Here is a 17,154-nt window from a genome sequence, read left to right on the forward strand (position 1 = left end):
CCACCGCTGCTATAGTCCCACCAGTCTGGGCCAGGAGACTCCCAGAACCTTACCAGATACCCCTTGAGATTCACAGGAGCAAGAGCTGGAAACCAGACTCATGCCCACAAAAATTACTCAGTAACAGTTTGGCCAAGAAACAGGACCCAGTACCAAGGACTTTCCCCAGAAACCACATGAAGATTGAAGAGGTAGATTTGTTCAACATAATTAAAAGAGAACTCATAGGCCACTGAAAAAATACAATTGGAGAATATTGCTAAGAGTGCAAGAGAACACAATTGCAAAACGAAAGAAAAATAGCAAAGCTCGTTTAGCTGAGTTCTAATACATAGAAAAGGATCAATGGACCCCACAGATGTTGGAAAAAGTGTACGGCAGCAGACAAGGGAATAGGGTCACTCCATACAATACGGCCTAGCAGCTGAACCAAGTCTTCCTAGCCAATCAGAAGACTCCCAGGTTGTAAATTTCCAAAACCTAAGCGTGACCATGCCATCTCATAGCTGAGTCATCCCTTCCAATTGACAAGCCACTATTGTGGTCTTGAAGATGCAGCGCTGTCAAATGACATGGCATGAGATCATCTTCCAATTAGTGGGAAAGAACTAAAAGCCAACGTTTACCCAGAGGTCTTGAGAAAAGGAGCCATCTTTGTGGGCAAGGCCCAAACTGAAAAACCAAGGTATCAAACTCACTAGAAAACTTTCGCTATTAGGGTAAGGGAGTGGGGATCTCCCTGGTCAGACCCCTTACATGCAGTGAGGCAGTAGGAGAGGAGCAGAAAGTGGAAAGAGGGAATAAAAAGCAAGTCCAATAGAGGCATTGTTAGGATATTTCCTTAGGGGCCTTATGCATTTCACATGAGCTCAAGAAGGTCTTCCACTCTCATCATGCAGGGAACTATGAAGCTGGGGATAATGTTGGGAAGGATCCGCACAAAGAATCAATGCTGGAATAGGTATTTTAAGTGTCACGGTTATGCTCAAAGGGCAGGCATAGTGAGCATCCTATCTATGCTTTTTGGACTGCGCATGGTAATAAGACAAATATAAACACAAATCCAAACTCACATCTCTCATCATTTTCACAGCTTCCCTGGTCCTCCCCAGCTTTCTTGTACACATTGCCAGCCTCCTCTTAATGTAGACTAATACATTAGTGTCCCGTCCTGGGGAGAGAGAGGGAGAGAGAAGGAGAGAGAGAAAGAAGGAGGGGAGAGGTTTTAAGAGGATGAGTGTTTGCAGAAACAGACAGAACAAAGGTTCCATTTAACATCCTCAAAGTGTAAGGTATAACCTTTCCTTTGAATTCTTATTGCCGAATACCAAAGATATGTGGAAGGAAGCAATAAAAAGTACATAGACCAACAACCCTCGCTGTTAAGTTACAAAGATCTAGAGCTGGAACCTGCCCGTCAAAAATAGGATTAGTCAAGAAGTACACTTATAAAAAAAAAAGTGAGGGTTTTTCTTTAGCCTCAGTTCTACAGCATACTGTTAACAATTCTAATCACTAATTCAAGAAGAACTCACATGCATGCCAAAATTATGCAAACTTCTATACCTTGCCTCACTTAGGCAAGTGTTTATCGTCTTGACTCTCTGAAAAGGTTTCCATTTCTGATGAAGTTTAGCTACAAATGATTGCAGTGTGAATGACCCTACTGCTGTTGCAGGTTGCTTTCTGTACAGCTGAATCCAAATTTATTTATTTATTGAATTTGTTACGCTGCCCTTCCTCCCAAAGGAGTCCAGGGTTTTCAACATTATCATGCAATTTAAAGAGTTCTTGTAAGAGGAGAGATGCTTTCAGCTACCAGTTTCAAGTCAGCCATCCCTCCAGGGCATTCTTTGTACACTGTAAACAGCTGATTGCCGCTCTTAAGAGTTCAGCCATACATAGCAGCACTGGAAAAGCCATTTGAATCTGAATTTGCCTTCTGTGCAATGGTGTTCTATGCATCACAAGCTGAGTCTGTTCAGTACCATGGAGAGAATCCCTTCTCTCTTTTTTGCACACTGTCAATAGCACACTTTCAGAAGCAGTAAGCATGTAAATACCGATTATGTGAGCACCAGTGCTTGCACACTACTAGCTTATTGCAAGACGGGGGTGCAATGATCACAACAGATGGCCTGCAGCCATGAAGCACCCTACCTCGTGGCCATGAGAACAAGCCCCATTGAAGGATGAACCATGCAGTGAATGCCTAATATGATTTTAACAAAAAACCCTAATGTCTCTATGGGGCTGGCTTGTTGCACAAGACTGCAAGAAGGAGGAGGGCAAATGGGACATGAAAGTAGGATTGCTGCTGCTCAGGACCCAAAGTATTCCATTCCAGCCCCCTCCAGGTTTTCCCGTTGACCCTCTCCCACCCCCAAAGTTGGTCAACATTCCATAGTCATCGATAATATTTATTTTGGGGGTTTTCTGGGGGGAGAGGGGGTCCCCAGTACAGTTTTTCTTGTAAAAATTATAGCTTTGTTAGTATTATTATTATTTCTGCAAGCTTTAGGGTCCCTCCAACCCTGCCAATACCACACATGTGAATGGGTTTTGGCACTCACAGCTTGAGCATCAGCAATAGACATGATGTGAGGTCTTTTCTCGTGGGACTTAACGAAGAGACCCTTGTTATTCAACACTACGCAGGGGCTACCAAGAAACTTATGGTCTTTCCCCATCCCAGCCATCCTCCTTCAGCCAGCCTAGAGGATGAAAAGGGGCAGGGGTGGAGAAACCATGAAAACTTTGGTGTATAGATTGGACTCTGCAGCCTTGGTAGACCAGGTGCAGCGCGCAGCGTTCAGGTCTGCCTGCCTCCAAAGAGTGCCTCTGCAACTGAAAAGTCCTTTCCTTGCTTCAGGTCAAGGAAGTCAAATTCCTACACACACACAAGCACACGATATATATAGACCAAGCAGCAAGATTTTCTGCCTCTGGTAGAGTTGTGTGAATATAAACACGCTGAACTCTTCCTTCACACTGAATTTACACAGTTCCTTGTGATATCGTAGTTATCCACAAACATTAATAGAAATAAATTTCAGCATTGACCGTTCAACAAAGAACAAATCAGGATTTTTTTCTCTTTTCAAAGACTTTTTTGAGAATGAGGCATCATACCCTTTCTTTAGTTGTAATATGCCCTCTTTTAAGGACCGAACAGAAAATGTTCATGTAGATAATGATCTACAGAGTCACAGTATTAAGACAACACACTTGTTGTGTCGCCATACATTGGCCTAATGTATCCTACTTGTCAACCAAGTATTTGCAGATTATGGTCCTCACGTTTTGAAGTCTCTTCTAATCACAAGATATAAGCCAAAAGCATTCAGAATACATACAAATTATCCCAAAGCCATGATTGTACTTTTCAGACAGATTAAGCAACAGGTCTGACTTTCAAAGAGAAAATAAATAAGGCAGGAGAGGGAATTCCTTCAGCTGTAGTTCATATTAAGTAACCACTTATCTCTAGAATGGTTTCTCAGTATTTAATAAAGGGCTCATTAACCACATCTGTTTTCAACATGGTTATATATAACATAATTAGATTGGTTTGTCCTCCAAGCTGTATTATAGTGACTCAAGGAATGGTCAACATGAAGTCAATAAAAGCGTCTATTCAAGACATTCTAAAATGGTCTTGGGCTGTAATCCTATCTACATTTACCTGAGAGTAGGTCCCACTGAATTCAATGGCACTTACTTCTGAGTAGACATGCGTAGGATTACTCTGTTATTTACAGAACTTGAGGCTTTTCAGCATTTTCTGGAATGCGAATCATTTCCCTTGGTTGAATTGAAGAAAGCCAAGTTACAAACACTTTCACCCTGCCAGTCTCTGTGTTATCAGGAACAATTTGCATGGAATAGATAGAAACAGGAGGTTGGAAGGTGTCAAAAGAATATTCTAAAACAAGATCCTCTGCAGGATCTATTTAATGGGCTGATAATCTAAGGAAAACCATCTAGTTTGTTGAGTGCCTCAAAAGCAGGCAAGGAACAAATAGCAGTTCAATAGTAATTTTACCAACATCTGGCTAGATTTGTCATGACAATCACTTCTGGGTTCTGCTGTGTTTAAAATGTCACTGGGAAGAGATTTCTCTCTCTCTCTGCCTCACAGATGCCACATGCAAAGAGGCCCTCAGATGTCTCCTGGACTTTTTAATCCTAAAATCTTCCATGATAAGATATTTTGTACCACCCAACATATCTGGAATTATCATGGGGTAAACTCTGCTGGCTGCAAGGCCCATTGTAGAACTTCTCTCCCTCTCCAACTCCTAACCTTTTCATCTGCACTCAATACACACATTCCATTTCATTTTCTGCCTGAGATCACTGTGCCTGAAATGAGAAGCCATCCTTATCAGTGATCCCAATAGGGTCACCTCCCACAGTTTGTGAAATTTGAGTATTCTGTTTTATAGACATGCTGATTGCTTGAATCAATCCTCTACACTGTTATTTCCATGTGCCCCAATGGGAGGCTCCTCACTCTAAAAACACATAACTTTCACACTTCTTTCCCACACTAAGTGGAAAAGTGACCTTCAAAATTGTTGCCATGTTTCAGGCTCCTGTTTCCTAAAGTTCAGCAGGTTAAATAAGCGGATCTCTTGCAGCTTCTTTCCAAATTTGGCAATGATTATTGCAGGTAACTTGTTGCTCTCGTTTAAAAGTATCATTTTGAACACAAATGGCCACAACTGGACGACACACATGTCTTTGTTCAATGGTACTAATGCTTCCTTCGTACTTCTTGGCCACCCCAATATAAAAGGCTTTGTACAGACCATACATTTGATTTCCCCCAAAGAATCCTGAAAACTGCAGTTTACCCTTCGCAGACCTACAGTTCCCACGATTCTATGGGGAAAGTGAGGTGCATCAAATGTATGGTTGTGTGCACAGTACTCCCAGTAACTGCATTTACACACACACACACACACACACACACACACACACCAAGCATATTATACCATACATGTGACTTCCCTCCCATTCCAAGGTTCATTTAAATTCCCCTCCATTCCTGCATATTTTGATATATCCATCTAATTCCATTTTCCTACCTTACATCACTTCAGTATTTATTACACTGTTTAATTCCAATAACTGCATTTCCATCAATAGCAGATGCTGGAGCGCAGCAGTGGGGAAATGGATCCCTAACTCCCTCACACCCTGCTGGCCAACTCTGAAAGCTGAGTGGGATCACACACCTGTCAATAACCTGATGTCATAATGACATCATCAGTTGACTGCTGCACCTTCAAAGGGGTTTGCTGCAACCTCTGATCAGCAGTTACAAGGAGCCCCCTTTTACGGAGGACAAGAAACAAACCTTTTCAATTATTTTTAATTAAAGCTAAAATTCTCAAGAATAGGAATACTGTGTCCAGTGCTGTTTCTGGGGAGAATCATGGTATGTAACACACAACCCTGTGAAAAAGTGCTATTAGCCTATGGTGGGGTAGGAGAGCTAAAAAATAAAAATAATTCACATCTGGCAGCCAACGTGCCACTTGCAAATAAAGAAGATTTGGGATTGAAATACTGCTCAGTCATCGAACTCACTGAGAAACCTAACCCTAACATCACATGGTAAGAATGACGATAGTCCTCTGACCCCACAGAACACTCAGAAATCGCTGGAGGAGGAATGGCGTACAAATGGCATGCAAATTTTTTACCTGAAATGCAAGTTTGAGAGGGGTACCATAATTTTCACTCTATAGGACGCACTTTCCCCCCTCCAAAAATTAAGGGGAAATGTGTGTGCGTCCTATAGAGCGAATGCAGGCTCCTTGGCTTCAGCGATAGCAACGCGAAGCGCAGAGGGAGAGCTCCCCCGCTGCACTCCAGGGGCTTCAGGCACCTATCCGCAAGCCTTCAGAGGGTTGCGGATAGCCGCCTGAAGACCGAAGCCTCCAGAGCGCAGCGCGAACTTCCGCTGCGCTCCGGGGGCTTCGAGCAGCTATCTGCAGCAGGAGTTCCCGCTGTGCTCCGAAGGCTTGCGGATAGCCGCCTGAAGCCTGGAGAGCGAGAGGGGTTGGTGCACATCCCTCTTGCTCTCCACGCTTCGCTTCGCTGGAGAGGCGTTGCACAGTTTTCCCTCTCTGCGCAGCGCCCCTTCAGCGAAGCGGGAGGAGAAATGGAAGGGGCTCCGTTTCTCCTGCTGCTTCGCTGAAGGGCTGAGCAGAGAGGGGGAGAATTCCCCCCCCCCGTTCTCCCCCTCCTATGGTCCAGTGCGTCCTATAGAGCGAAAAATACGGTAACTAGGTGTGTTAGGAGAGCTGAAAAAAATGCTGATATATTTCAGATGTGGCAAACCAATACGCTTCTTTGGTTTCAGATAGTGCATGGGTAGAGGAGCCTACAAAGCCAAGGGTACAAATTTTCACGGCCCTCTAGCGGCTATGGTGGCTCATTTACCTGAAGTAATGTATTTAGCATTCACTCTGAAAGTGTATACAGTGGTACCTTGGTTCTTGAACTTAATCCATTCCGGGGGTCCGTTTGACTCCCGAAACCATTCGAAAACCAAGACGCAGCTTCTGATTGGCTGCAGGAGCTTCCTGCACTCAAGCGGAAGCTGCATCGGACGTTTGGCTTCCGAAAAACGTTCGCAAACTGGAACACTTACTTCCGGGTTTGCGGCATCCGGGAGCCGATTTGTTCGACAACTAAGCCGTTCGAGAACCAAGGTACTACTGTACTTGATTCTGACCAAACAGCTTCCTAGAATTGAGTATACACTTCCATAGGCAACGGTTGCCAGATGTGAAATATATCGGCGTTATTTTCAGTTCTCCTACCCCACTACTAGCAACTATTTGTCTCTTGAAAGGTCTTGGGACTTTTAGTCGAAGAGAGAAGAGAGACTAGCTTACTGTGTTGAGCTTCGTACTGGGCACCATGATGCTGCAGCTGTTGGCTACGCCTGTAGCAGCCTTCGCCAGCCTTCAGAGCCTGTTTGAACAACTTCTCTGCTTCCACAATAGTTGTTGCTTCCTCTTCTGCCAACAGAATATAGGCAGTGGCACACCTGTCAGTGAAACAGCAGAAGCAATCATTAGTAAGACAAACTAGGAAAGGGAAAGGCATTTTCTAGGCTATATCCAATTAACACGTAGCTTTTGCCTGTCTTATTGTGATAGGAAGGTAAAGGGACCCCTGACCATTAGGTCCAGTTGCGGACGACTCTAGGGTTGCGGCGCTCATCTTGCTTTATTGGCCGAGGGAGCCGGCGTACAGATTCCGGGTCATGTGGCCAGCATGACTAAGCTGCTTCTGGCGAACCAGAACAGTGCACGGAAACGCAGTTTACCTTCCCGCCAGAGTGGTACCTATTTATTTACTTGCACTCTGACGTGCTTTCGAACTGCTAGGTTGGCAGGAGCAGGGACCGAGCAACGGGAGCTCACCCCATCGCGGGGATTTGAACCGCCGACCTTCTGATTGGCAAGCCCTAGGCTCTGTGGTTTAACCCACAGCACCACCCGGGTCCCTATTTGTGATTGGAAACACGCCTGCAATTTGATGTGTTCATGGAGGCTCTCTGAAGCATCTGCTATGCTGCGGTCTATTAGCGCTACTCCATTCACTTCACTGGAGGAGAACAATTCTGCAAGGTATGTGTGAAGCCACCCCGCCAACGGCAGGAGCAGCAACAGGCTGCAACCCAGACCTCTGCATAAACAAGGGACTCCTGTTCCCGATAATGGAGACTGCAGCCTGAAAGTTTCATTTGAACTGGGCACGACCTGGACCTATTGCTTCTTTTCCCATATACAGTGGTGCCCCGCAAGACGAATGCCTCGCAAGACGGAAAACCCGCTAGACGAAAGGGTTTTCCGTTTTGGAGGTGCTTCGCAAAACGAATTTCCTATGGGCTTGCTTCGCAAGACGAAAATGTCTTGCGAGTTCCTGCAGGGTTTTTTTCCTTTCCCACCCCTTTTTCCCAAGCCGCTAAGCAACTGATCCGCTAAGCCGCTAAGCCGCTTAACAGCTGATCGCTAAGCCGCTTATCAGCTGATCCGCTAAGCCGCTTAACAGCTGATCGCTAAGCCGCTTATCAGCTGATCCGCTAAGGCGCTAAGCCGCTTATCAGCTGATCCGCTAAGCCGCTAATCAGCTGATCCGCTAAGCCCGCTAAGCCGCTAATAGCGCTAATCCGCTAAGCCGCCAATGGGCTTGCTTCGCAAGACGAAAAAACCGCAAGACGAAGAGACTCGCGGAACGGATTCTTTTCGTCTTGCGAGGCACCACTGTAGAGATCTTACCACAAGTAGCTGTCTGAAATGCAGGTTCTATGTGACACAAGTAAGGATGTGATCCACGCTATAATAAATACTATTTTTTTATTTATACCCCGCCCTTCCTGGTTCAGAAAACCGGTCTCAGGGCGGCTAACAACCAATTTAAAACACTTAATTGTAAAAGCAGCATAAAATACAGTATAAAAACATGAATAACAATAAAATTCAAAGTTCAGAAATCAATTTGGGGAAAATCCATCTAATAAGCATTAGATATTCACCAGGGCTAGCTGGCTGAATTAGTCCCACTTGGGCCAGCGAGAAGGCCAGGGGAGAATTAGCTGTGGGGTCTCAGAGCGGGTAATCTTCATAAAAGGGGAGGGGGGGAAGAGAAGGGAAATAAAAGTTCAGGCTGAATTCAAATTAAAGGCCAGGCGGAATAGCTCTGTCTTACAGGCCCGACGGAAAGAGGTTAAATCCTGAAGGGCCCTAGTCTCATGGGACAGAGCATTCCACCAGGTCGGAGCCATCACTGAAAAGGCCCTGGCCCGGTGGAGGATAGTCTGACTTCCTTAGGGCCGGGAACTCTAAATTATGGTTATTCATGGACCTTAAGGTCCTCTGTGGGGCATACCAGGAGAGGCGGTCCCGTAAATATGCAAACCACACTATCACCAGGCCAGAAATCCCAGGCATACAAAGCCGGGACTTGGGATATGGCACAGTCCAGGAAGCTGTGCAGCATTTGCAATAACTGTTGTAGCCAGTCAGATCCGTTGCAATAGGTCCCGGCCAAAAATAGTGTCTACCTGAAGCTCCATTTGTTCTGTGACTCAGCAGACCATTGGCACTCAGTGCAGAGCGGCTGGTATGCAAAGCCCCAGTAAGGAGGCAAGGAACCACTGTCCAGACACACAGCACATGCAAAGTTCTGCAAAGCAAAATTCTGTGCAGGATTGTGTTCCAAATAAATAACTGGCAATACATCGGCTGGATCAGAGTAGGCCACTATTTTTAACTTGAAACATTCGGAATGGAGCCCAGAAAATCAAAAACAATTGAATGCATATTTTATTTTAAAGGAATAACAAAGTCCATGTTTGAAATAAATAAACAGGCCTCAGTAATAGCAGAATTTCTCCTGCTCTCATCTCTCTACTAAAAGCTACTTTGCCATGCAAGCATCAGCAGTTAGCACCAATAGATAAAAAAGGGGAAAAAATATACGTCCTTCCCTATTGCCCACAGTTTGGAAATTTGGAGAACTACCTCACTTTGTACCTCACCCTCCCAAAGATAAGACATTAGCATGAACAGTCTAGATCAGGGGTGGGGATAATCTTTCAATCTGAATGAGTGTTTCCTCATTAGGGAATCTTCTGGGGGCCACATGGAGGCTGAGGCCAGAGGCAAAAAGAGGGTTGCTTTTTTTTAACAGTAGGCTGCATCACAGCCACTCACAAAAGCCAGAGGTTGCTACACTATCCTCCATCCTTCTCAACAAACAAGAGGCAGTATCACAGTTCAATAAGACATTAAGGTACCCAAGGAGAGCGTGGAACCGGGCCATTGAAGTGCATGGCTGGGGAGAGCTCTAGGGGCCAAATAAGAGGCTTGGAGGGCCACATTTGGTCCCCAAGGCTGTAAGTTTCCCACCCCTGTTCATGATAAAGCAAAAACATTTTCAAACGACTGTTGAGATACTTACTCATTTAGCTCTAAGGCTTCGTGTGCTGCAGAAATTCTGGCCTGCGGATTTCTCTCCCTCCACGCTTTTTGCATTACTGTTGAGCAAGGTATTTAAAATTAAATAAAAATAGAGGGGGTGATTTGACAGGACGCAACTGTAGTCAAGCATTCCGTTGGGGCATTTTATCAGGCAAATGTCTCGATGCACCTTATCTCCAAACCTCAGGTTTACTCTTTTAACGTGTCCAGAAAAAGAGGAACCTTACATCTGTGCAGTCAATGTTAGAGGAAACTACAGGAAAACGTGCCAAGAATGGTTTGCTCAGAAATCAACAATGCAAACCAGATTTGTCAAGTGGGCAGGACAACCCATCTGTCAATCAACTTATCTCAGATGATGGGCAGGTAGGGTGCCCTGCCCACCTGCCAAAGTCCCTTGCACAATGATTTGCCCTGTGCTCATCTCCTTTCTGCAGTGATTGGCTGTGTGGCTGAGCACCCCCCACAGGGAGGAGCTCAGGTCGCACATCTGATCCAGCTACATCTCCACTTCCTGATGTCACGCTGGATATATGGGGAAAGTGGGTGTGGTTTGGGGGAAATGGCCTCGCAGGCCAAATCGGGACCTGTGCTGGTCCAAATCTGGCCCGCAGACCACAAGCCCCCGTCTCTTGTACTACATCAGGGTTTCCCAAACTTGTGTCTCCAGCTGTTTTTGGACTACAACTCCCATCACTCCTAGCTAGCAAGACCAGTGGTCGGGGATGATGGGAATTACAGTCCAAAAACAGCTGGAGACCTAAGTTTGGGACACCCTGCACTAGAGGAACGTGAGAAGAAATCACCACACAAGAAGCGCTATCCTAGGTGATCCGAGACACCTTGTTCCTATTTCCTTGGAAGTAAACTTTGCTATTCACTCCAAGTCATACGTTTCCAAGCACACTTATTAGTAAACTCCTTACTGGCATCTGCAGGCCTTAAGTGGTCCGTATCGCACGTGAAGAACGTCTGATGATCTTGCGCTGAAAGATTCATATCGTAGTATGTCAGAGGTTCCCTTCCTGTCACCCAGGTATACCTGGAGAGAGTATAAAAGAGTACAAGAAATAGCAGAAGCCGCCATCGCAAATTAATCGGAAGATCTTCCCCATGGGCCATTCCAAAGTCTCAGAAATCTTCTCAGAAATCTTCATCCTACTGGATATACCGAGCCCTCTTCATCCTACCGAAATGGGGGCCCATCAGACCTCTCCCCGTGCTTCTCACAGCCCTGCTCCCAAAGGCTCTTTCTAGGCTGAAATTTGTCCTTAAACCACAGATATTGCCTCCTGCATACCTGGATGGAGAATATATCTGTGTGTGTGTGTGTGTGTGTGTGTGTGTGTGTGTGTGAATGAATATCTTTACATTTCTTTCTGGGCAACCTTCAGAAGGAAGGGGTCGCATGCCTGTGGTGTGTAGGGCCAGAAGCAAAAGTGGGTGAATCAGTGAATATAAATTCAACCTTTGTACAGTAGGCTAGTTTCTACATACACTCACACACGCCCTGTATATCCTCTATCCAGGCAAGTGAGAGTCATTGTCAGAATTCAAGGATGCATTCCAGAAAGGCAAAAAATACTCAAGGAGGCGGATTTAGGGCAATGCCCTCCCAGCCCCGCACAGGGCACCCAGCTCAGCAGGTGCTTTCCTGCCTCCTTCCCAAAGGGATGAGGCCTCTGACAAGGTCCTAAAGTCCTCCCACTTCCTTCCAAAGCCTAGTTAGTGCTTTCCCAGCTTCGGGAAGGAGGTGGGAGGCCTCTAGAAGCCTGCCAGAACCCTCATATGCCTCCTTCCCAAAGCCCAGCATCTCACTTATCTGGGTTTGGGAAGGCGGTGTGAGGACTTGACTGGGTGGTGAAAAATTTTTGGCCTTACACATCGCGCTATTATTACCAAGGTCTGCCCCTGATGTGTAGCAAGGTGGGTGAGGGGTGTGGCCTAGGAAAAGAGGGAGTGGTTATGGAAAGAGCTGAGGGTGGGGGGTGATAAAGAGGTCTGGAGTGGTTGCACTTTTGACCCCCTAGGCCCATGGCTCTCCATCCTTGTCCTAGGGGAAATGCAGTTATCAGGCTAAAAAAAAAAAAGGTTTCCGGCCCTGTACTAAGCCATGGTTTAGTGTTAAGTGTAAATGCATATAATAATTATTATAATAATTTATTATTTGTACCACGCTCATCTGACTGGGTTTCCCCAGCCACTCTGGGCGGCTTCCAACAAGGATTAAAAATACAATATATGTGGGACCTGTCCACTGTGTTGCTTGGATAAGGCCCCAAGTTCTTCTGTGACAATGAACGAGTGCTCAAACATAACTTTTAAAAGTGGCTACTGTGCTTGAATGACAATTCTGTGCAGCACTTACCGGTTATATTCAGCTCCTCTAAACAGGTTTAGTGGATTTCGCCAGACTTTGCATTCTGTAACAATGGAAAAATATATACGCCTTCTAATTACCAGTTAATGCTACTGTTTATTTGAAAACAGAATTGCCTTCAAATTAAGTCATTCCAGGTGCATTCCAAGCATCTAAAAGAAAACCAGGCGAATATACAGGTGATATCTAACAGATGGGGGCCTGTGATTCGCCCACAGTATATACATCTGGAGTGCTTCTGTGAGCCAATGAATTATTAGTACATATATGAACAAATGAAGCTAGCATGCTGAATCAGACCACTGTTCCATCAGTCCTTGCACTGTCTGCTTTGATGGCGACAGTCCTCCCAAGATTTCAGAAAGAGATTGTTCACAGCCCTCCTATTTCTAACTGTAAAATGGCCCGGAAGCTAGTTGTTGCCAGCAATGTTCTGCTCCAAAAACCAAAGACTATGTTGCGGGACATGTAGATTTGGATGTCTGAATAACCTGCCCAGTACAAGTAGTATTACCTAGAAGAGGGAAGTAGCAGGTGCTGGAAATTCATCCACCTTTAGCAGAAAGTGTGTGTAAATTAATTGGTATGCTAATTTACAAGAATCATGAGAATTGTAGTAGAGGGGGCTTATTAGAGTTCCCAGAGTTTTTGACTGGGACTCATGGCAGTTAAATAAGACTTTGAGGAGCGATATATGTGTAGATGTGATTTATGTCGTACTGACTTTCCTGGCTTATAGATATAAACATGTGGCACTATAGCCAGTGGCAGGGGGGCAATGTTTACCTGAGCTCCCACCACTGGTGTTGTTGCAGTTTATTTGTTGTTGCAAATGCACTGGTAGGAAAAGCATGGATATATTTTGTTATGATGGCACTTTTTTGGGGTGGGATAGGGAAGACATATTATACGTACCTACGGGACCGCCTCTCCTGGTATTCCCCGCGGAGGACCTTAAGGTCCACAAATGACAACACTTTGGAGATCCCAGGTCGCAAGGTGGTTAGATTGGTCTCAACTAGGGCCAGGGCCTTTTCAGTACTGGCCCCGACTTGGTGGAACGCTCTGTCAAGAGACTAGGGCCCTGCAGGACTTGAGATCTTTCCACAGGGCCTGCAAGACACAGCTGTTCCACCTGGCCTTTGGTTTGGACTCAGTCTAACCCTTATGTTTCACTCCCCTTACGGTTTTGATCTATGGGCTACTTTTAAAATGAGGCTGCATTTTAAATTGCATTTTAACCTGTATTTAAAATTGGTTTCTTTCCCCCTATTATGTTTTTATTGTAATTTTACTGGTGTTAGCCGCCCTGAGCCCGGCTCTGGCCAGGGAGGGCAGGGTATAAATAAAATTTTTTATTATCATTATCATTATTATTATTATTAGCCAGAACAGCTAAAATATATTCTAAAGTCAGGATGAAGTAACACTAGGAGCAGATTCAACTGGGGGAAAGTCGACTTGGTGAATAAATTCATTCCTAAAACCACTCATGTTTCAATTTCTTTTTAAGTCAACTGCTAACACTGTTCCATTTCAAAGTCAAAAATGGAAGCTTGCAGGTGAGAAGATATTTTGGCTCAATCTATGATGCCTCCCATGGCAGCATAGAATCATAGAGTTGGAAGAGACCACAAGGGCCATCGAGTCCAACCCCCTGCCAAGCAGGAAACACCATATGCAGCTAATCGTTTGCTCTAGGTGGCTTCTGAAGTGATATGCTATTCGAGTTCTTGCAAAGTTGTTCCGCTTCCTCTGCCAGAATAAAACAAGCTACAAATAGATTGGAGGCAGTAACTCACTTCCCCTAGGGAGCCACTGGCTGAAGGACCCCAAGATGCCTCTGAGATCAGCATCCATACCTGAAGGCTGGAACATGAGCGATAATAGAACACTTAAAACAAAACAAAACAATCCAGGACATTGCAGGTTTGCTGTCAATAGTAATAAACATAACCCATGAGCGTTCTTGCATTTTAAAAGGACATACTATTATAGTTAACAATCTGCACAGGACAAGCAGAATTGTCTTACCTGAGACGCTCTGCCGATTTGCATCAGAATCCCCATTGCTTGTATTTGAGTTGTTGGGAGAGTTGTTGTCCACCCCTCCCAGCAGAGGGCGCAAGTGGCTCACCGAGACTTGCTCAATGAACGAGGTCCCATACTTGCGAAAATACCACCACTCAAATATCTAAAAACAGAAGCAGAAGGAGCGAATATGTGCATTCATTAGTTTGCTTTCCTTAACTCCAAAGTAATTCCCACTGGCCACTTGTGTTTTCTTTTAAGCTCTGATTCTATATTTAAAGGTATTTTTTGGATGAATCGTTATCCTTATTTATTCCGTATACAGTGCCATTAGTATATGCGGTGTTGTTTTATAAATCATAACCTTGCAGAGATTGATAGGGTGCTACACCAAGAGCCACCAACATACTAAAACAGGCTTTAAGGAAAACAGGGAGTGCGGAAGAGACACAAGGGGAAACTGAAAGAGTATTTGGAAAGGCTGCCTATTCCAAATTCAATTTAACGACACAAAACGATGAGAAGACAAAACAGGAGCCTCAAAGTTGCCCAATGACATTTAGCACCTGGACAGCTTAGCTCAGTTGGTTAGCCCAGCTTAGCTCTGCTGGTTAGAGCGTGGGTTTGATAATGCCAAGGTTGCAGGTTCGATCCCTGTATGGGACAGCTGCATTTTAGTGCATTACACGGGGTTGGACTGGATGACCCTCAGGTCCCTTCCAACCCTATGATTCTGGGTGACTGAGCAGGAACCTAGTTCCTTGCCCCCCGCTATGGTGAGATGCACTGCATTTCTATTTAAATTATGGTATTTATTTCTGAATTTGCATCTATAAATATAAATTAGCATATGCAACTTATATGCAAATCTGTGACCTTTTTTTGTCCCCTTGTTCAGTGATACATTTCTTCTTTTGGTGATGCATAAGTGGCCACCTATCATTGGCAAACATATAATGGTAAATAATTGCAAAGCCACAGAGAGCTTTAAATGGAAGGGCCAGGGGTCTGTGCTCGATACAGAAGCAACCAAGAAGCTATTTCTCACCTATTGCTCATAATTTCCCTTAAAAAGCTGCAAATATCCATCTATCCATTCCTGGGTCTGTCTCACCTCCCTGCTCTGGAGCTACTTGGAGTACTTAATTAGCCACAGGATCAATCCCTGGCATCTCAAGTTAAAGCAGCTCAGGTGGCAGAGCTAAGAAAGGCCTGAAATATTCAAGAGCTGCTGCCAGTCCGAGCAGACAATACTGGGCTGAATGATCCGATTCATAGAAGTCAACGTTATATGCTAAGAAGGAAATGCCTAGCCAGTTATTACGAAGAGGCTTCTTTGCTGGTTTCTGTCCTTTTCATAGATCTACTGCAGAATTTGCTCCGGATATTCTCCACCATTTTTGTGTGTGTGTGTTGGTTGCCATTTGCCTCCCCCACCCCCAAAGTGTCCTGGAATGATGCAATATTGTGGAGAGTGAAAAATGGTGGCCACGCTGCTCAACACGGTTGCAACACCAACAACTTTAAAGGGGGGCGGAGAGAAAGCAGCTCCATGACTTATGCTGACAAGCCCCACCCCTGTGAAACTGGAGAAATTTGGTGAAATGGCATCCCCTAAAACTTCTCTGTCTGCAAATAGGTTGCAGAATTAAAAGGGGAATGTTTGCATACAGTGCTCTTTTATGTATCCTGAATAGGATCTGCATTGAATATCTGTTTGGAGTGAGTTATGTGAATTGCATATATGTTTGGGGTGATTCTTTAACATCAACTTCGTTGGACTGGTCATGTTGTGCGGATGCCTGATGATCGTCTTCCAAAGCAACTACTCTATTTCTGAACTTAAAAATGGAAAGCGTAAATGCTGGTGATCAACAAAAGAGGTTTAAAGACCGCTTCAAAGCAAATCTTAAAAAATGTAGTATAAACACCAACAATTGGGAAACACTTGCCAATTGGAGAACAGCCATTACCAAAGGTGCCATGGGCTTTGAAGACACTCGAACTCAGGACGCAAGGGAGAAATGTGCCAAGAGGAAGGCAAGCTTGGCAAATCCACATCATGATCAACTCCCACCAGGAAATCAATGTCCCCACTGTGGAAGGACGTGTGGATCCAGAAGTGGCCTCCACAGTCACTTACGGACTCATTGTTAAAACTGTGTTTATGGAAGACAATCTTATTCGGCTACGAGCGATCGCCAAAGAAGCAGCAGAAGAAAGAAGAATGTGAGGGGAGCCCAAACTGACCTTGGCACTTTCTCTACCCCTTCTCAGTAGCCTTACATGACAACGTACATCACAGCACAAAGCGAATCGTAATGCCGTAGTGTAAACAGCAGTAGCACTAATGCAGCAGTAGCATCTGACCCTTTTTCCTATATTTACTGGACCTCTGGCCCAAACTGTGTTTGCAAAGGATGCAGCTGTAAGCTAGCTGCTTTCTCCATATGATGTTGGGTTACATGCCTCAGAGATCACATGCCCTTGTCATATCCTGCCCACCTACTACAGCCAAGCATAACTTTTTAGCACCATCGAGTGCAGGACTATCACTCATCTTCATACTTGTGTCCTGGCTTGGCAGCAACCGAAGCAGTTTACAGTTATTACTTAAATAATTATTCAGCGTGGTTAAAACAAAAAATTGAACAATTTCAGTATCTATCAACTTTGTTTCTAAAGAAAGGCATAACGAAATGATAAAATATATAAATTAATATAACTGCCAAT

At 44.8% G+C, this 17,154-nt stretch overlaps 1 protein-coding gene across 4 annotated transcripts in view; it reads right to left on the bottom strand.

The window, feature by feature from the left end:
• ST7 (suppression of tumorigenicity 7) overlaps window positions 1–17,154 on the bottom strand; it is a 104,351-nt gene that overhangs the window by 26,328 nt on the left and 60,869 nt on the right. For all 4 annotated transcript variants that reach the window (XM_083574545.1, XM_083574544.1, XM_083574546.1 and 1 more), the window contains exons 3-8: window positions 14,425–14,584; window positions 12,379–12,433; window positions 10,937–11,052; window positions 9,991–10,066; window positions 6,915–7,069; window positions 1,074–1,171 (exon numbers count right to left, since the gene is read on the bottom strand). In XM_083574545.1, coding sequence (XP_083430671.1) covers window positions 1,074–1,171; window positions 6,915–7,069; window positions 9,991–10,066; window positions 10,937–11,052; window positions 12,379–12,433; window positions 14,425–14,584 — 660 coding nt within the window. The remainder of the gene's footprint in view (window positions 1–1,073; window positions 1,172–6,914; window positions 7,070–9,990; window positions 10,067–10,936; window positions 11,053–12,378; window positions 12,434–14,424; window positions 14,585–17,154) is intronic.

Source organism: Podarcis filfolensis, assembly GCF_964270895.1.
Source record: "Podarcis filfolensis genome assembly, chromosome: 10".
In the NCBI taxonomy this organism is placed as follows: Eukaryota; Metazoa; Chordata; class Lepidosauria; order Squamata; family Lacertidae; genus Podarcis; species Podarcis filfolensis.